A 21,646-nucleotide genomic window follows, 5' to 3' on the forward strand; every position below is an offset into this window, starting at 1 on the left:
AAAACCCAAAGCACAGCAAGGATTCAGTGGAAGTTGTGTGACCAAGGGCAAGAACAGAACACAGGGAAATTCTGAGGAAATTCAAGGTAAAACACACAATGAAATTGCCCTCAGAGACAAGGGAAGGAGACGTCCACACATCTAGTAAGGCAACCTGAGCTGTAAATAAAATCTCTTTATTTATCCTCTTTAAATGACGTTGTGTTCAGAAGTGTTATAGTTACATTCAGTAAATTCAGGAAATAACAGTTATTTTTAAGGTGTAAAATACTTGAGCTGCAGAAAATTCCTCCCTGATTGACATTCCTTTGTATTTGCTGGCAGGGAGGTGGTCAGAAGGTTCTGTCCAGGGGATGGGAGCAGATGTAGGATCTCTTCTCCAGGATCTGCTTTGCAGCTTTTTTAATGGAATCATCCAGGTTTTCATCTGCATCTACAGAGAAATGGAAGGGAAGTCAATTAAAGTACATAAATAACTGTTGTACGTTTCTTTCAAAAAGTGTTTTAGAACACAAATGGATCCACACTGCAGGGCCAGGAAGGAATTAAACACTCTCCTCTAAAAGACTGATTATTGCACACAGAGTTTCTCAGAGCCAGTGCCCAACTGGTCAGTACTCCCCAAACAGGCCAAATCCCTCATTTCTATCAGTTACTTTACAGGAGTATTTGCTACTGACAGATTTTGTATTCCTCAATAAAGGAATCCCAGCAGTTTGCTTTAGCTATGAAATAAAGAGACTCTTTTCAACAGGTTCCAGCTCTGTTCCTCATTTGAACTAAAAGCAGAGCAAAACTATTTTGTTGGTAACAGCAAACTCACCTCCTTTTGATTAGTGTGTGAAAGATATAAGAATGTAAAAATTATATTATAGAACTTACATTTTTCTAACTGAGCCATGGCATAATTATTCTTGAAATACGCTTCCGTGCAGAAGATATTTGTAAGAAGCACCTGGGAAAAGAGTAAAACTGAGTTAAAAACTAGTCAATGGATTTCAGGAACAAAACAAGATAGTAAAAATACAGAAGTTGAAACTGCTGAAAGTTGTTTTACCCCTGGTAATGAAGACCTGCAGGCCAGTCATGGAACCCCAGGGATGCTGAGGGTCAGGGCTGGGAGGAGCCTTCACCCAAAACTGCCTAAAGAGTGACTGGGAATCCACAGCAGGGATCACACAGAGACACACACAGACAGACACACACACACACACAGACAGACACACACACACAGACAGAAACACAGATGCAGGGCAGTCTCAAGGCCAGAACCAAAGGTCAGTAACTTTGGGTTTGTCTAACACTTAATTGTAGCAAATTTACTTGTCCTGTACCAGAACTGTTGCCATGACACTTGATTGAGCTACAATGACTTTGTTACAGTTATTAAATGCATTGACCAAACATTGTTGGGATTATGTTCGTATTAAGGATTATCTGGAAAGAGTTTGGGAAGAACTGCATGGCATGAGCGGGTTCCAGAGAACATGCAAATCTGGAATTAGCTGATAAATGTCTCTGTATGTGTTCAAGAAGTATTTTAAACACACTGAGAGTGTGGAACTCAATGTTCAGAGCCCTGAGAGGCAACTGGTTACTGCCCCTGGGACCAACTGGGTGAAAACACTCGGGGGCACTGCTGGTGTGGTGGCAGAGAGTGCTGGGAATCCTTGACAAGGGCAGCGTGTGATGCTCCGAGAGGATGGGCGGGAATGGGAAGGGCTGGCACTGAGGAGCAGGGGCAGGCACGGGAAGGGCTGGCACTGAGGAGCAGGGGCAGGCACAGGAAGGGCTGGCACTGAGGGGCACCAGCAGGCACAGGAAGGGCTGGCACTGAGGAGCAGGGGCAGGCACAGGAAGGGCTGACACTGAGGGGCACCAGCAGCCACAGGAAGGGCTGGCACCGAGGAGCAGGGGCAGGCAAAGGAAGGGCTGGCACTGAAGGGCACCAGCAGCCACAGGAAGGGCTGACACTGAGGAGCAAGCACAGGAAGGGCAGGCCCCCAGGGCACCCACCTCGTGGTCGTGGTTGCGCAGCCCAATGCTGATGGAGCGGCTCGCCCTGGAGATGGCTGCAGTCATGGCATACAAGTTAATCACCACATCTGCCACTCTCTTCAGCACTAGCTGCTCTTCCACGATTGTCTGGAAGAGTAAAAATTATTAGCAGCTCAACTTAAAACCTCAACCAAACATTCTTGTTCATACTTTGTGTTCAAGTCCATAGTTATTTAGCACAAGCAGGTTCTAACCCAAGTCAAACTTTTGGATTAACTGCTACACTTTCATGGCTGCAGCCAACAGTAAAACTGCTGTGTCTTAGACCACCCTGGTAAGTGCCAAAAATCACTGAAATTTAAGTATCAAAGATACTGTTCAAAATATGTACTGACTGAAGTGCAATGTGCTCTGGTCAGAACTCCCAGAACATCTCAGATTATTAACTGCCACAACATTAAAATCCAGGCTATTCCACCTTCAGTCTCTCCTGATGGAACTCCACCTCTGTGCATGGCATAATAATGGGTGGGTTTGCTGCATAACAGGGATGAACAGCACAAATCCACAGCCTGCTGGGACAGCTCCTCATTTGGAGAACGGGGTTCCAGTGGCTGCTCACAGCAAAGGGCTTAAAGCAGCTGCTGCAGCAGCACTTGGCTTACAGAGGTAGAAGGGAACAATTAACTCACTGAGAGTGCTCATGCTTTGGTTTTGTTTTTAAAACCATAAATTGTCCTTTACATTGAATACAGAATTTCAGTGTATTTTCTCACATTCAATGAAAATGTGTTGAGTGAAGGAAGTCCTGGCTGCTGCCAGTCCACTCTGGATTCCAGTGAGGCCTGGAGGATAAACTATTCAGTAGCAAAGACAGAACAACAGTTACCTTGCCAAACCTAGTGAGCAGGCCTCTGACTGTCGTGCCAAAATAATAAATGTTTTCTTCAAGTTTCTTGGCACTCTCCTGTAAAATAAAATAGACGATACAACAATTTGAGTGGTTTTGTAAGGGAAAAAAGCAGCACCCTCTCACCCCCTCTAAACAGGTGTGTTAGGTTTTCTCTTGGTCTTAACATTCATCTAGTTTGCTGCTGAAAGCCAGGCAAAGCACTATTCTTTCTCTATAAAACATGCATTAAAGTTTTCTAGATTTTACTTTTGGTAACTTTTCAGTTTAGGCTTATGCTTACAAAAATAAGTAACAGAACATGCTAGGAAAAACATACCTTATCTTTTTGCTGTTAACAGAACATTCATTTTTGGTCATAAAAATTATTTTCTAAGTGATGGAAACAAGTATATGTCTATAAAGTTCACAAGAATTCTTGTCTGAAGCTGTGTTAAACAGGAAGAAATCCTGTGGTTTGTGGCTGACCTGACTATGAAGGGCAGCAACAGCCCACTATAGAGACTTTAATGTGGTGAAGGCTCAGTTCATACAAATGACTGAAATGGATATAAACCTGGGTTTGGTATAACACAGACTCAGAGCAGCCTTCCCTCCTTCTCCTGTATCCTATAGTGCAGCAGCTGTAACTGACTCCTTCCCTGAAATGCTGCTGCACTGGCAAACCTCACTGCTCCTGAGCACACATTCTGTTTGGCAGGAGCAGGCTGGGAGGAGCAGCACAGGGAAGCAATAAAGCAGAGCAGGAACCCTGCCCTGCCTCACCTGCAGGCTGGGATGTACCACCCCTCGCTCACCAACCAGCCCATAGTCCACCTTCCGGCCCATCATGTCTCGCATCTTGTTTGCAAACTCCCCCAGGGCCACTCCCACGTTGCCTTTCTTGATTTCTCTGCAATGTTGGGCAAAGAACAGCTGGTAAGGCAATTCCAGGAGGTTCAGACATAACCAGTTGAAATTCTGAATGCTTTAGCAGAACACCTGCACTTTGTCTGTGAATTACCAAATGATCCCTTTTACTGTGACATCTGGAGGACAATTATAGAGCCCTGAAAGTCTCCAGCTCCTTCCCAACACACTCCCCAGGAACTCCAGAGACCAGAACTCAATATGCACAACACAGCTGTTGTACCAACACAACTTTGTCCAGATTTAACAGTTGCATTTCTGGTCTTGTAAGAATGACTTTGACACCAGCTGTAATTCTAAGATAAAATGCATTAAAGACCAAGATTCCTAAAACCATCCAATTAAAAAGACAAAAAGAGACCCATAACACTGAGCTACCTTTTACAGGCAAGACATTGAAAACACTGCAGTTCTTTCTGACAGTTTCTCCTCTTATCTATAAAGTTATCAGATTCTGTTCAATTTATTAAAAATGATGACCAATGAATAAGAACATACTTGATTTTGTCAGTTAGGATTCTGCCTGCATGTTGCATACCCGTCAGGGCAATATACAGTCGCAGGATTTCATTTGTTCCCTGGAAAAAACAGGATATAAAGTCAAGTCAGGATGAGGCACAAAGTATTTTTAATATTTAAAAACCCATAGATATGCTGTGCTAGTATTTTGTATCCTTTTCTTTTCCTAAAACTGCTTTAGTGTCTAAATAACTTGTAGTTTGCCATGGAATGTTCTAAAATGCATTTGGGCTTGTAAGATAAAAATATTTTGAGACCTCTGAGCTGGAAGATGATCAGCACCTGTAAGGAAAACACACCTGTGCTAGAAGCTGCCTCCTAGGGGAGGTTCCCTGGAGCAGGAACAGGAGCTGGGCAGGCAGAACAACAAGCAACAAAGGCTAAACACTCTATTAATTATCTTTGGTTAAGTCTCTGTAAGATTTTGCAGACAGGTTCTTTAGGTTAACTATGAAGTTGGCCACAGTGAGTGTTTTCCAAGCAGTGTGCCCTTTCCATTGTTCTAGTTTTACCAGATGACTCTCCCTCCACCCATAAATGTTTGCTGTCTCTTGCTTGATCTCCATTGTAATTCGGATTTCATGCAGCTGTGCAGAAGTTGAGTCCCTCGCTATTAAACATACAAATGTATCACAATGACAAGGAAAAACCAAATGCATTTTGAGTGAGAGAAGTTCTGCACTGTTCCAGTGAAGCAACATTTAAGTAGTTGTGGAAGTGCTCAAAATGAGCTGCATTGCAGGAATTCCAAAGGTGTCGTGGTTTGTTTTTTTAAACAAGGCTTTCCAACCTCTCCAAAAGGTCTTCTCTGCTCAGCCAGTCCAGAACATGCTCCTTATGTCTGGTTTTAGATGTTCCTGTTTGGAATGTCTCAGACTCAAGAACACCCAGCCCTGTAGGGTGCAGGACAATGGCCCGACAGGCTGGTTGGGTTTGTTCTGCAATCTCCTACTCACAGCAGCCAGACACAGGCACACAGGAGCAGCCAGGGGGCTGAGGGGACTGAGGGGGGCTGAGCTCAGATGGACAGCCTGCATCAATTGGCAGCTGAGATCTTTGTTGTCCTGGCACCAGGCAGTAAAGGATCACTCCTAAATGGCCCACCAAGAAGAACCAAGTCTGGCTCTGACTCAGATGTGGAGATGATGGTCACTGATAATCCAGCTTGGAAACAGAATAAACTTCACAGCCAACCCTTTGTTGTTTTTTTTTTACATAAATGCCCATCAATAAGTTAATTAAACTTCTAAATTAATCTTTTATGAGTTTCCCTACTTGACTTGTGAGAGGCACACAGGAGGAAAGGTTACTCCAGCCCAGGCAGCAACAGAGCAGCTCAGCCACAAAAATCCAGAAAATCCTATTAGAGACACCTCTTACAAATCCTATTGCTTACACTGGAACAGATGAAGCAGCAAAAAGGTTTCAAATATGCTTGCTCCAAAGCTCCTGAGGCTCCTGCTCAGGCAGCAGCAGTACCCTGATCTCACTGTGAGTCAGCATGTGCAGTTACAGCAATTTACTGACCAGACACTGAGGAGTTATTTTGGTCAACCAGAACAGTTTCAGGCTTTTATACTAATTTAGAATTCTTTATTCTGTTTAAAGGAACAACAGTCCAAGCCATGAACTGGGATGGATTATCCTCATGACAGCGTATTTAAAGTAGCTGTTTATTTTGTTAATCATCCAGCAAGTCTCTAAATATTTCAGAAACTGTAAATGCACTTCCAGTGTGTCCGTATCACTGGATACTGCCATGTGTATATATATTGCCAGTTTGTTCTTTCCAGAGGCAACGCTGGTGCCAGTTCCTGCTGTAACTCAAACTGTGGGGTGAGCACAGAAAAGCCATTTTGTGTTGTGGGGAACTACCAACCCTATCCCCAAAGCAAAAAAAGTGAGTTCTGCAATCTCACTCTAGAGCACATTTTGCAGCTAAAGGAACGATGCCCGAGCAACCACCACGTGGGTTCCTGCTCAGGTGTGCAGGTGTGTGAACTGCAGCCACAGCAGAGCTGGCACTGGGCACTTGCCTCAAAGATGAGCAGGATCCTGGTGTCCCTCAGATAGCGTTCATAGGGATAATCCTTCATGTAGCCAAGGCCTCCAAGGATCTGCAGGGCTTCACTCACACATGCCCAGGCCCCTTCAGAGCTGAACACCTGCCAGGGACCAGGAAACACAGACTGTAAATCAGCAGGAATTCAGGACACACTGCTCTGGGGCTCTTTCTACTGCTGAGGTATTTTCTGCTGTTGTTACACTAGTCCTGTGAACTTGCCTGAAATAGCATCCCTTTGGCTCAGGGTGCAAACTTTGGTTAAACTCAGTGCCCTTGCAATCCCCAGGAAAGTCTCTCAAAGGACATATCTGGGCAGAGGGGCAGCCACACACTGGCACAAGAGCTGTAGGTGGTTGGCTGGAGACTGTCATGCTGCCCAGGCTCACCAGAACACAAGATTTCTGCACTGAGCACACTGCAAGGGACCATCAGTGGGGCTGGAGATGAGGGAGGGATGTGCAGCAGGCAGGGCCTGGCTCTCCCTCAGGAGTTATCCTGAACCAGTTCTCAGGCAAAGCTGGGGCAGAAGCACCTTGGCCAGGCTGGAAGTGGAACTGTAACCACATGTCTTTTGCTCTCTGAGGCCTCACCAGAGGCTCAGGAGGGCTATGACATTCCCAACCTGTTGTCTGCAGTTTCTATTCTGTGTGGTGACAAAAGCCTGATCTGAGGCAATCAGTGCTATGTGGGCTACAGAGGGAACAGCAATGTCTGTTCACCCAGCTGAGGTCCTCACATCACTGTCTAAATGCACCCCCTGAGCCTCTGAGCACTGTGGAACAGGCTGAAACACAGGAGTCCTTCCCTGAATTGCCTCCATCCTGCAGGGAAGCTGCTCACCTTGACCATGGCTGCCTCCACGGAGCAGTCTGGGAAGCCTGGCCTGTCCATCATCCCTGCAGTGAGGTAAGCCATACTCTCCATTACATATGCTTTCACAGCCATAAAACAAAACTTCTCCTGTCAAACAGCAATATGAGGAATCACACACAAATTCAGGTCCAACATCACACAGTCAAGCCTCAAACTTAAATACACAACTGCAGATTTCATATGCTTAAGACATTATGAAATATTAGGAAAAGTACTAGTGCAAAACAATAAAATTAAAAATATCTATATTCATTTATCATTCTAGACAGTTAAAAGATCAGTGTACAGAGGTCTGTGCTATGTTTTAGCAAAATTTAAGACCTCTGGCAAATTCTTTAAACCAGATACCAAGATATCCCCAAATGTAACCTAAGTCCTTGCACTCAGTCAATAGAAAGCACAGTCAGGGTGTTTATTTTTTATTACCTGAATTAATCCAAATTGGCTGAGTCTCTTATTGAACTGTTTCCTGGTACAAGCATACTCTGATGTCATTTCTTTAAGAAAAAAGAAATGGATTTTTTTATCCATCTCAGAACAGCAGAACTGTAACAGACCATCCTGCCTTCCCATCAGTGGTGACCCTCACCCAGTAACCCCAGTTTGGGAAAACCACCCTGGCAGTGACAGTGTTGAGCCAGTCTGGGGCTTTGGAACCCCAGCCTGAGGTGTGACTCTGTACTCTTAGAGAAGTAATCAATTTTGGTGCTAACCTGCTACTTTTCTGGCTAATTATGGGCAGAAAACAGTTTTATTCCTTATTACTGTGAAAGGCTTTGAGACAGTGATTCAAGTGGAGGTTCTAAAAGCAACAGTACAGAGGCTTTTTTCTCTTAGGAAGAACATTTTACCTCAGAGAAATTCGACAGAGGCAATAACCTTCCACTGTATGAACTGGAAAAACCTCCAGTGTAAAATCTCTGTAAACAGATTTTAATAACCACTGAAAATAAATGTATTTTAGTGCTTTAAAGATGTCAGAGCATATTAAGACTGACCATGCAGCCACACTGTGACCCAGACTCCTGTTCCCATCCTGCTTGCCCTGCAAGAGTTTCCTCAGACAGGTGAGTTTCTGTCTGGCACCACCACCCCAGAGCACCCAGTTCACCCACCTATCAACTTTTTAATCATTCCAGCAGAGGCACTGCCCATGCTGAATCTGCCACTGTTCAGGATGTTCATGGCAACCTGTGAAGAAGATGAAGGGGGGGTCAGGGAACACTCTCCTTAGTCACAATGGTTCCTGCTACCTTGGTTCATGCTTTAGTGCCTCCCTGGAACACAACTGCTGTCCTGGGACACCTGCCCTCACATCAGCCAGCAGAGCATTCCAGGGAAAACACTTCAAAACTGGGCTGTTACGGTCACTCACCACATCAGATTTTATATTTGAAATAGTTTACAGAGACTGATGAGCCAGTGATTTGGAAGTCACCTCTACTCAAGGTAAATGAAGAGAAAATGTAGGTAAAAATGTATTTATCTGCAGCTACATAAACAACATTCCAACTAGGCAGCACTGCTCTGGTTTATAAAGAAAAGAGGAAGACCACAGTATTGTTTGATTATATTATTTATATTTATAAAACCCCTCACAGCTGACCTCTGATGGATGATTTCTGCTTCAGATTCCTTCCAGAAATAACCCACAGAATGGAACAAGAATGAAAGGTGTGGAAATGAAATACAGATCAATAGTGGACAAAAATAGATTTGGGAATACAGTATTATTGTTTCTTAGCAAGAGAAACATGGGTGACTCGGGTCAAAAGACTTAAAGAAGTTACTGTTCTTACATTTCACCTTGTGATAACTATCTCAAGAGGGAAACAAGAATCTTCTTTCAATCTTTACTACATTAAAAAATTATTTCATTTAGCATTTAAGTTTGGATTTGCCTGCTGTGAAAGAGTAAGAAACTGAGAAGGACTAGTCAGAGCAGTGGCTGGTGGGATCTTTCCTGGTGATCTCACACTTCCCTGATGCCAGGAGAGCAGCCAGTGCTGGGGCAGCTGTCAGGGAACTCCTGACACTCTGTCCAACCCTGGCACACCACCTGACAGCCACAGGACCTCGGGCTGGACCTGGGCTCTCCTGTTACACTCATTTCCTTCTCTCCCTTTCTACACAGGCCACAGTTCTGGCTGTAGGAAACAGCAGGTGACATTCTCTGATTCAGCTCAGGAGGCTCAACAAGTCTCTCCTTTTCTGAAGGGAACACCATGAAAAACAATCCAAAGCCCACAAGTGGCAGAGCAGCCTCTCAGACTGCACTGAGGAGAGACACACAGACATGTGAGGCTCCAGTGAACCCAATTTACACAGAGCATGTGGGGTAAATGCAGGGCTCTGTCCTCCAGGCCCCCCTGTGTGGCACTGCTCACACTGCCCATAAGGGAACTTCAGCACAGAGGGAAAAACAGTCTCTGGTAGTTCCTGTCCACTGCTTACCTTAAATCCCCCTCCCACTTCTCCAATGACATTCTCTACAGGCACTTTGGTGTTTTCAAAATGTACTTCACAGGCTGAAACACAGAATTAACACCTGTTCAAGTCATTTAAAAGACATTTAGGAACATAAATATCATTATTTGTCACAGGAAATGAAGTTTTCCTAATGCATTGCTTAAGACAGAATTACACTTGCTTTGCCAAAGTGAGAGTTTGGGAAAGGGCTGTAATTTACATCAGTTACTAATGTGTAACATTAAAAATGTAGTTAATGTACATTGTGTAAACAGAGAACTACAGTTTTGCCTTTATTTTGTCTCAGTTCTAATAATTGATTCAACAGTCAAGTCCAAAAGACAGATGGTGAAAAGCTGTAATCATTAATAAGCAAAAGAAGAGCTGATGAAATTTTACTTCTAGATTAAAGCTTTGGCTACTGAACCCCCTGAGGGATTTCTTTCACTGCACAGCAAGAGAACCTGTATAACACGGACTTCTTATTTCAGTCCCTGCATCAGGAAATGCTCACAGGAAAAGCCTTGTAAGGACACATACATGGGAAAAGCCTTGTAAGGACAGCAATATGAAACACAGGGAATAGATATTGGTCTGCCTCTGAATTCAAGTGATCTACACATTAAATAAAATATTAAAACCATTTCTGTTAACAATTTTAAGAGATTCTTACTATTGGAGCCTCGGATGCCCAGCTTATCCTCAGGCTTCCCGTGGGTGACTCCCCCAAAATCCCGCTCCACAATGAAGGCAGTGATTTTGTCCTTCTTCTGCCCGTCTTTATCCACAACCTCTGTCCTGGCAAACACTGTGAAAATACTTGCAAGGCCACCATTGGATATCCAGACCTGTTTTGAGGGAGGAAATAAGAAATACATTTGTTCTGGTTTTGTGAGCTCTGTCCTGAAGGGTTTTGTAACAGACTGGGCAAAGAATAGCGTGGTGAGGAATTGCTGCTTCTTCCTTTGAATTCTGAGTGTCTGCTACGAGTTTTGCCTTTTGTGAACATGTTTGCAAGGAGAGCTGACCACAGATGGGAATTTAGAGCAGCTACACAACCAAGCACTAACAGCGATATGAATTAAAAGCCATGGTGCCTTTCCACAGAAGCCTGTACCCCCTGCTGCTGCAGCACGGGAGGGATACAAGGGAATGCAGACTGTAGGAACCCTGTGCCCCCAAATTATTTAACTCTGATGAGCAGCTCTCTGATCAGGCCATGTCTGTTCAGCCTCTCCCACAGGGTGGGTCTCTTCACATCACAAACAGATCAAGCCTGCAGTGTATCACACACTGCTGAACCCAGTCCCTCTCGACATTTCTTCAGTACTGCATTCTGCCACCGTTTCTCTCAGCAGAACTGTTCCAAGCAGCCCTATATCCAAGTAAACGTCAAGTTTTCTTTTACAAACACCTACAAAATCTGGCCTGATGAATGCAGAGGGGAAAACATGTTTAGGTTTCTTTTTGCCTGTCACAGAGGGGGCTGACTAACTAACTAACTAACTAACTAACTAACTAACTAACTAACTAACTAACTAACCAACCAACCAACCCTCCCTGAAGCTGAACCCATGAGCTGGTGATAGAAAACAACTTGGGAGTGGTTTCCTACTTTTCTTCCCCAGAGTTCAGTGCAGTTATTCCCTAACAGTGCTTTGCTATTCCCCAAACCAGCCCAGGCTGTGTTCCTGGCAGGGCCATTCCTCACCAGGCTGGCACCTCCCATTTCTCCCAGCCTGGGACTCAGCTGGGCTGGTGGCAGAGCTGCCAAGGGCACTGCCACCTGCAACAACAGCCTGTCCTGCCTCCAGCCTGGCAGGGGGTACCTTGGAGCCATTCAACAGGAAGTACTTCCCATCTTCACTCAGGGTTGCTCTGGTCTGGATTGATGCAGCATCACTCCCACTGGAAAACAAAAGGTACTCATGTTTAAAGAAATAAACATGCTTTAAAAAACAAAACTACATATTTTCCCTTTTTCCATCCTTTAAAAAGGAGGCTTTACAGCTCTATTAAATATAAATTTGAGTTTTTAACTAACAATGAAGCTTACTGGATTCAACAGCTGCAGAAGCTGCCCAAGGAGACATTTATGCTCATTGCCATGGGTATTATCATGCTCAGACCTGACCAGAATGTTCAGAATCCCAGATAAACAGCTTTTTTTGAACTACATGTCGAGCTGTGTGAACACATAATGAAACTGTTATCCTAAACCACATCAAGTTTAACATGTCTAAGACATTCCTCAAAAATTCACGGCCTGGTTTTGTATCCCTGGTGAAAAAAGGCTCAGCAGAAATGAAAAATAAATGTGTGAGAGTCTCTATCAAAGACCACTTGAGCACATCAAATACTTTCTACAGGTGTAAAATCAGCAAGTAAATGACAACAATGCAATCAGAAGTTTACACTCTGTGATTAAGCTCACCCCCCTCTTTAACCACCACCTTTTTCCATAACTTAACAAGCAGCTCAGTCTCCTCATTGAGCAAAATTTCCTCCTCCACAAATTAAAATGCCACAGGGGTGTTCAGCTGCAGACAAGTGTTAACCTCTCAGAACAGCCGGTATCTCAGCTGGTATTTTAATAGGATTGCATTTCTAAAATTCAGTTCTAAAGCTGATTGGTTCTGTGCACCAGAACTGAGGTCTCTAAGAAGACTGGAGCCAAAGCTACAAAGACCAGCAATGTTTTAAAATAACACTGGGGTAAGAAAGATGTCAGAAGAACTTCAGAACATGGTTGGCCCTTTTTTTCCCCCTGTGTGTTACTCTTGAGTCCCTTCAATGGATCACCTGGTTAAAACAGCTGTGCTAGTTTAACTTTCACCTGCAAGAGGGACAGTTGTCAGAGGGTCAGAGCCCAGCCTGGGGCCCTTGGATAAAACCCTCACTGATGTCTGTGAGCAACAGGAAAACTCAGCAATTCATCAAATGCTGACTGCAATCACTTGAGCACCCAAGTTCAGAAAAGACCTTCAGACTGCAGTTTGCATGGACAGGCAAGATCCAACACTCAGCTGATCTCAGTCTTTCCATCATTTTCCTTTACAGTAGCAGAATTTGCAATATTATTAACAATCAGTGAATAACCATAATAAAGATAACTTTATCTTTGAGAAGTTGCTGCTACAAAGATGCCTCTTCTAAACATTAAGTAACACTCAAAATTCTTTCTATTATTTTTTGTATCTCCTTGAATACAGAGTTGTGTAATTTAGACTAAGAACTGAAAGCATCCGAGAACAGTCACAGCACATTATTCCTGACACAGCACAAAGTCTCCTTTCAACTCATACTCAGTGACGCCAGAAATGAGGTAAATGACATTCTGGGATGGGAACAACCATTAGGGGTTTCATGGAAACTGCCGTGAGCAGCACGCTGGGGAAGGTGCAATTGCATGGTCTGAAGGGTACCTTTAAAAAACACAACACTAAAAAATTGATTTATATCCTGAAGCCATAGGCCTCAATTAATAAAGATTTAGTATCTTAACGAAGCCGAAAACGCTAAGAAGCCACTCTGGTGCTGTGTGAAGGTGCCCCAGGCAGTACCTGCCAGGCTCGGTGAGGCAGAAGGCCGCGATGTGCTCCCCCGACGCCAGCCGGGGCAGGTACTTGGCTTTCTGCTCCTCAGTGCCAGCAATGAGGATCCCCTGCACAAAGAACCAACACAAACCTCTCAGCATCAGCCTGGGTAAAAAGAAATGGAGCTCCACCAAATTCAGAAAGCTGCACTTGCAAATTTTATGGCATAACAAGGGACAGTTTCATAAACAACAGACTTTAATCTCTGATAAATAATAAAGTATTTGAAATTGTCTACTCAATTCCATAAGGAATTTTTTCTTGTCATGATGAACTTACTGCTGTTTCAAGCTTCAGACTACCATCCATCCACCACTAAAAGGTTGTATTATACAGAAAACAAGTTAAAAACTCACACACTTGCTCTTGCATGAATTTTCTTCTCTAAGCTCCCTGAAATCCAGCTAAACAAAGTTCCACCCCTCTGAATTCTCTGCATGGCTGATACATGTCCCTATAATATTAAGCCCCCCATATACTGTATTTATTTCAATATTTACTCTAGCTATGTTCATCAAGTTTGCTCAATTAAAAAAACTTGGAATCATTTAAAGTACTTTTTCTAAGATTATTATCACAGAATCAGAATCCCAGACTATTCTGAGCTGGAAGGGACCCACAAGGATCATCGGGTCCAACTCTTAAGTCAATGGCCCACACAGGGGATTGAACCCACGACCTGATCTCAGGGTCAGATTATCTCAGTGTTTCCTGAACTAGTAATTTTCTTGTGTACTTTATATTCAGCCTTTCTGCTGCACGAGAGCCACTGGCAAGAGGGTGTTGGGGACACCACCAACCAACGCCCCACCTGATTTCTGCTTCCCTGGGAACTCTGATTTGTTCTATCCACACCCCACATCTTCCATGGCAGAACTACTGGAGCTAAAGAGCAGCATTACCTTCAGCCCAATGGCTTGATGTGCTGCCAGGGTGACTGCAATGGATCCATCCAGGGAGGTGATTTCTCCCAGGCGGGCGTACATGGTGTTGGACAGGCCAAGGCCACCTGAAACAAGGACCATGTTTGAATGGAAGGAGATACAACTTGACTCTTCCCCCCAAAAAATCCCCTCCAAGTACAGGAACATCAGGAATGTAACACAGTTAACTGGAGAGAAATAAAACTGGAGAGACACAAAGTAGTTCCCAAGCAGACTTCCAAACTGCTACTAGACAAGGATAAAATCTAACACTTCAAAATGTCTTTAATAAAAACTGTCAACACACCAAGAAACAAACTTGACACCAGCACATGCTGAAGGAAGTGGGATAAATCAAAGCTGTATTTGTAGGAGTCTAATGTTCAACAATTTTATGCCGTCAGGACCAGAAGTCCTGCTTGCTGTAATTTAAGATTATTTCATGTATAACTGGTGAATAAAAAATTGAATCAAGATAATCTCTTGTCCAGGTTAATGATTTTGTGACAGTGGTGTGAGTCAGAATAACACATCCCTGATTTCTGCAGATGTCTCACTAGCCCTACTATTGTATGTACACAAAAAATGCAAGGACAGTGTCCCTGACATCATTAAGTCACATCAGTGCCTCAAACAACCCTCCCCTTACATGGTGTAAGAGACCCTTACATGGATCAACACTCACACTCCTCCTATTTGCACTCTTACTTCTTTTCCCCTTTCCAAGCAGAGCTGGGCTCAGGATTCAGCCTGGACACTCCTGCTGATGGCACAGGAATTCCAGTGATCCCCCATGGAGCCAGTATCCCATGGGCTACAGGAGCTTCATTTCCCCCACTGAATTTCTGTGCTTTGATGCTTCTGGCAGAGGCCACTTTCACAAATCATGATGAAAATCACCATGGAATGCACAAAGCACTGAACTTGACTGAAAGGTTTTAAAATATGACAAGTACCATCATAAAAAAAAATCAGGTTTAACCTACAGAAAATGGGCAATAACCTCATCCCAAGTGTGCAGACTAAAGGAGCTTGCTTAAGCAAGGTGGCTGCTTCCCATCTTTTGGTCTTGTCCAGCATTTAAGTTTACAACACAACAGGACTTGGATTTTCCACAACTGTGCTGAGTGATTGCACATTTGCAGACTGGAAGCTGAGAGAATACTCTTTCACAAGCATCAAAACAACAATAACGCTATTAAATTAAAGCACAACTTCAAAGTCAAATATTGTCTTTAAGAGTCTTCAAAAAAATAGAGGGAAACTTGTTTCTGGTTAATCAATAGTAAGTTATACTTCCAATGTCATGATACTTCCTAATGCTCTGCTTTGAGCTCTGTGCCTCGTTCTCTGCTTCCAACATCCCCTTTCCATGGCCATAACCTCCTGCCTTCTTCCAATATATTTCTGAACTCCTAAACACCTCTCCCTTCCCATCTGGATTTCTGAACTCCTAAACACCTCTCCCTTCCCATCTGGATTAAGGTGCTCTGTGCAGATCTTTCTCCCCCAAGACACCACCCTGAAAAGAAAACCCTGAAAGAGCTTGCAAGCCTCTTCTCCAACTCATCCTCACACCACCCTGCCCAGTTCTGAATATACATGAAAACCAGTAAATAACATTTTTAATACATTTCAAAAGCATTAATTAACAATTAGCCGGAGAACACATCATGTTACAGTATGTGCCAGCTGTCCAGCATACTTTAATGAATTTGTATATAAAGAATTAAATTAAACCCACTGCAGCACAGCAGCACTAATAAAACTGCCTAATACAGTAACAAAATGCTACCAGAAACAGGCTATTACTTCAATACCAAGTATTTGCTGACAAATGTCTCCAGCTTTATACACTATTACTGTAAACACTTAAAAAAGTATTTTGTTTCATGGTATTCTGTTGAGGTATTCTGTTGAGGTATTTTCCCCACTGAAACTGAGATGGTCACTGTTGTGTCTTCCCCTAAGATTTCTCCTTAAGGCCTCCTTGCAATATTCTCATTTCTTTACAAATTTCATGGAAAACCCTAATTTCAATGCCAATTTTTAACTTACGTGTAGAAACAAGATCAAAATTTTCTTGAAAACTCCTTTGCAAGTCTAAGGGTTAGTGCAGTGAGGAACTAATGTCTCTGATATCAACTGGCACCACAATGTCCTTCAGGACAAGAATTGTTCAGTATCACACAGGATTTTATGCAAAAACCACCCTTTCAATAAACAGACATTATACTTTTACACTGGATATGCTCAAGCACATTCCTGTCTGCCAACTTTGACAGGTCAGTTCCATGAGACACTGCACTTTGGACCCAGGACAATTTTAGGAACCATCAGCAAGAACAAGTTCCCCAGAATGTCCAGCTACTCTACTGCATCCAAAAAAAGAACAGAAAGGAAAATGCTATGCCAGGAGGAATTTACACCAGCTAAAATTAGACACCTAACTGGCACCCAAGGTAAGGGCACACAGAGCTCCCCACACCAGACATGCCTTTATCAACTGGGGAGGAACCCTTAGCTCCTGATTCAGCCAAAAGAGCACACATGAACAGCACAGGCACTCTGCAGGACCCCAGACTGCACCACTAAACACAGACTGACTCCTGGGTTATCCTTCTGAGACTCACCATATTCCTCTGGAATCTGCATGCCAAAGAGACCCAAGTCCTTCAGTCCCTTCAAGGTTTCAGGCGGGATTTTTGCATCTCGATCGATCTTCTTCGAGTCCACTGCAAATACAGAAGGTTTCACCCTTTCCAACAGTTTCTCAGAGCACACAAAGCTGTGAGGCTGCCATGGGATGCCCTCCCTCAGCAGCACAGGGAGCCCAGCCTGCCTGAGAGCCAGAGCTGGGGAACTGAATCAGCTCCAGCACAGTCTCCCTGCTGGAATCCCCCTCCAGCCTTCTCAGGGAACTTGAGAGAAGACACAGTGCTCTGGCACCAGAGACAGCCTGCTCATCTCCAGCTTCACCAGAATTACTCCTTCTCACTTCAGCCTGATCTTACTGACTGTTCAGTTTGCCCTCGAGGCATATTCAGGAAAAGGACGCGGAAATGGGAAAAATCCAGGGTTTATTCCCGTTTCTCAAGCATTTCTATGTGTACAGGTTCTATGTGTGCATTCAGCAGATTCCAAGGCTGGAATAAGCAAAGGATTTTCAGCATTTTCTCTCTGAACTATGTATAGATCAAGAAGTACATAGATGAGTTAAATAAAAAATCTTGTTCTTCGGAGCTTTCCAGATTCTTGGGGGATTAAAAGAGCTGTTCTGTACCGTGACAGTGAAAATACCCAGGAGTCACATTAAGCAGCTCAGGGAACTGTAAGCTGCAGCAGAGGGAACAGCCACTCTGCAAAAATACACAAGAAGGAACTCTGCAAAAGCAATGGGGCTTCCCAAAGCAACCTCACACTGACCCAGGGAAATGGTGCTGGAACTTCTGTGTGAACAGAACTGGGGGAGGCAACCAGGCATGCCAGTGTTCTTCTGACACAAGTTATTCAGAAAGAATCTCAATTTAACAACACTTTTTGCTCCCCATACTCATTTTGCAGCTTCACAGCACCAGATACAGGTTTGTGGAGGGCTCTCAGCTGCCCCAGGCAGAGGCAGAGTTGTGGTGTCAGGATATTGTCAACCTTCCAATGACTCTGCTGAGATGAGTTGCCTTTCCCAGTGCCAAACACAGCAAGTTTAAGGCTGCCCTACTACCCTATTCTTACCACATGCCTAAGTTACCCGAGTAACTAAACAGAAATAGTTGGAAACTCAAAGATGAGCAATTTCTACCTGCAGTTAAGACTCTATAGTTTTTATTCTGCCCTTAAACATCAGGTTTTTTACTCCACATATTATGTTCCCCAACAGAGCAAAGAACTAAAAAACATAATTTGAATAAATTCGTTATTTAGTGTCAGTGAGCAACAATACAATTTCACAGTTAAAATCACCTGTATCCCACAAATTGTGACCTGTGACAATTACTGGCTTCTCCAAACTCCTGCAGTGTTTGGAAACCCAGACCTGGCATCTTTATCAGTGGGAAGTCTGAGACAATAGTGTTTAACTGCCTTCAAAACTGCTGGCTCTGAAAACCAATTTTGTACAATTGTTCTGGAATTGGCTTATCTGTTGCAGCACTAATGGAAGGAACATCCTGCAGCCCTGTCTGGAATGCAGACAGTTCATAAGACTTTTCCCAAATAGAACCATTACTCTAATGCTGAAAAAATATTAATGCTGTTGATTTTTCACAGCTTCTCAATGAGTCATCATTTATTAATATCTCTGCTGAATTTTGCTACAACCAGCCTTAGCAGAGTAAGGCACTTAAAAGTTTCAGGGGAAAAAAAATCACAGTATACAAACTGGTAAAAAGCACAATTCTACTGAGCTAAACCCACTTTCAAATCCTACATTCATCCAGAATTCTTTTAATTCCTTGTTTTCTGTTTTGGAGACTTATGTCTTCTCATCAGCATCCAAATACTGCACATAAAAATTTATAAATGGACATGCTCTAGAGCCAGCAGCACTATATGATTAGCAATAAATGCATAAAATGACTTAAATATTTACAGTATAATAACCTTATTCAACTGTTACAGTTCAATAATTTTGAACTCATTAAATCCTTTACATGAATAAAAAAAAACAACCTTCTTCATTGAAGAATTTTTCGACAGGTCCAACAAACTGGTTGATCTCTGCCAGTTCTTCATTGGTGATTTCTGGATAAGGGAAAACTTCTTCCTGATAAAAGAGATAATTATTTTATATTTTTTCATACATGAAGCATGCAACTGAAATAAAACTTTAAGAACAGATGCCTTTCAAACTGTAGACACTAAAAAGCTGTGAAAATGAAGAACTGTGGAAACGTTCTGAAGCAGGAAGGGCTTTATCTGATGAGATCCACAGGACTCAACTTTAATACACACCAAAACCAAATGGGAAGGTATTACCCGAACAACAGAAACATCAGGGAGAAATAAAGAGATTTTTAAGAACTATAAGAACACAAAAATACTTCATCAATGATGAATTTTATCAATTTAATACCATTCTGGGATTAAAAAATAATTAGCTATTTTTAATTTGTATCAGAATCCATGTCCTGTTATAATGTTTTCAAAGCCCAACCCATATAAAAACTGTTCCTTGGAAACACAGAGCACGTTTCACCTGTTTAAGGGCACAGGTACAAAGGTTAGAGGGCTTCATCCCTCCTTTATCATCACCTTGGTAGCTTGGTCATAAACTGGAAGCACTGTGACCTGATGGGTTTGAATAAATAAAAAATCCAAGCAACTACCAGAAAAAGTGGGTGACTAGATGAAAAGCACACTGCTAAGTTTTACTGTCTTTCCCTTTTTAAATGGAGCCCACAAAACCTGTTTATGAGTCTGAGGAGTAATATCAGCTTCAAAACTTCATGACCTAGGAAATACTAGAGTTTTTCAGAAAACTGTTGCATTGAAATTTGAGAGCTAAAAACCAGATCCATATAGAATCATAGAGTCATAGAATGGATTGGGTTGGAAAAGACCTCTGAGATCATCAAGTCCAACCCTTGGTCCAACTCCAGTCCCCTTACCAGATCATGGCACTCAGTGCCACGGCCAATCTCAGTTTAAAAACCTCCAGGGATGGGGAATCCACTCCCTCTCTGGGCAGCCCATTCCAATGCCTGATTACTCTCTCTGGAAAGAACTTTTTTCTGATCTCCAACTTCAATTTCCCCTGGCAGAGCTTGAGCCTGTGCCCCCTTGTCCTATTGCTGAGTGCCTGGGAGAACAGGGGTTTACCATGATGGAGCCTGATTGCTGCCTGTCTTACCACTTTACCTGACCAGGTCTGTTGTGGGAGTCTTTATTGCTCAACTTGTTCCAGTGGATTTGAGTTATTCCTTCTTTCAGTTTATTTGCCCTTGTAACCTCTGGTAAACACATACTGTAACCACTGGATGAACAAATTCTGGTCAATACAGTGTTGTGTCTCAAATTTGTAATTTGTTGTCTGGTAGCATCTCAAGACACAAGAATTTCAACCTTTCCTATAAAAAAACTGCAGGCAGAAGTTTACATGAAGTCTTTAAGTAAAATCAAAGAATAAACTTGTGACAGAGAATAAGCTGACACAGGTTTTGTGCAATGCCCACAGCCCACTGTACACAGACATTTCCACAGGAAATGTGCTAAGCTTGCAAGAACAGGGGACTGTGGTTGAATGCAGCTCCTCAGGTGCTGGTTGTTCGGGACATTTGGAACCCCACGGTGCACTTTGCCAGCACAGAGGTCCCTGCAGTTCCACCAGCTCCAGCCGGGAGGGTGAGTGACACTCCTGAGACCAAACACCCCTGGGCTGCATGGGGGGCAGTTTGGGAGAGGCAGGTCCTGCCTAACCAACCTGATCTCCCTCTATGACAAAGTGACCAGCCGAGTGGGTGAGGGAAAGGCTTTGGATGTCATCCTGGATGAATAAAGCCTCTGACAGCGTTTCCCACACCATTCTCCTGGAGGCACTGGCTGCTCAGGGCTCGGCTGGGTCACTGATCTCTGGGCTCAGAGCAGGCCCAGCAGGGGTGGGGATGGAGCTCCCTCCAGCCGGGAATGGCACCGGGAGTGGCTCACACAAGGGCAGTGCTGGGGCCGGTTCTGTGCAGTGTCTTTGTCCATAACCGTGCCAAGGGGACCGCGGGCACCCTCGGGCTGTTTGCAGGTGGCACAGGCTGGGCAGGAGGGCTGATGTGCTGGAGGGCAGGAAGGCTCTGCAGAGGGCTCTGGCCAGGCTGGATCCATGTTCAGCAATGCCAAGAGCCAGGTCCTGCCCTTGGACCACATCGGCCTGAGGCAGCGCTCCAGGCTGGGAGCTGAGCGGCTGGAAAGCTGGGAAAGGCCCTGGGGGTGCTGGTGCCAACGGCTGGACACGAGCCCAGGTGTACCCAGGTGGACACGGAGGCCAAGGGCCCCCGGGCTGTGTCAGCAGGACCAGGGCAGGGACCGTCCCCAGAGCTGTCGGTGTGTGAGGGGGCACCGACACCCGGCGCTCCGCGTGTCCCGCCGCGTCCCCCTCCGTGCCCGGCGGACCCACCTTGCTGAGCGTGCCCAGGAACAGCTCCTTGGCGAAGGCGGGCCGGGCCGCGGCCGTTCGCAGGCGGCGGGCGGCGGGCGCGGGGCAGGCGGCGCGCAGGGCCCGGAACAGCAGCGCGGCCATGGCCGAGCACGGGCAGCGCTCCCCTGACGGCACTGCCCCGCGCCCCGGCCCGGCCCGCCCTCGGCACCGCCCTCAGCACCGCCCTCAGCACAGCCATCACACCGTTCAGAGCCCCGGCCCGCCCTCGGCACCGCCCTCAGACGGCCATCACACCGCTCA

The 21,646-nt window shown here is 44.4% G+C and overlaps 1 protein-coding gene across 1 annotated transcript; it reads right to left on the bottom strand.

The window, feature by feature from the left end:
* Positions 1-155: 155 nt before the first annotated feature.
* Positions 156-21,539, bottom strand: ACAD9 (acyl-CoA dehydrogenase family member 9). Its single transcript, XM_071550972.1, has 18 exons — positions 21,365-21,539; positions 18,931-19,024; positions 16,896-16,997; positions 14,242-14,348; positions 13,307-13,407; positions 11,573-11,651; positions 10,417-10,591; positions 9,729-9,802; positions 8,390-8,465; positions 7,701-7,771; positions 7,242-7,361; positions 6,373-6,501; positions 4,316-4,395; positions 3,674-3,800; positions 2,888-2,965; positions 2,017-2,145; positions 883-955; positions 156-433 (listed from the first exon to the last, which is right to left on the bottom strand). Exons 1-18 carry the CDS (start codon positions 21,485-21,487, stop codon positions 333-335), a joined length of 1,839 nt encoding a protein of 612 aa, XP_071407073.1. The 5' UTR covers positions 21,488-21,539; the 3' UTR covers positions 156-332.
* Positions 21,540-21,646: the final 107 nt, after the last annotated feature.

The sequence above is a fragment of the Pithys albifrons genome, chromosome 3 (genome assembly GCF_047495875.1).
Source record: "Pithys albifrons albifrons isolate INPA30051 chromosome 3, PitAlb_v1, whole genome shotgun sequence".
Classification (NCBI taxonomy): Eukaryota; Metazoa; Chordata; class Aves; order Passeriformes; family Thamnophilidae; genus Pithys; species Pithys albifrons.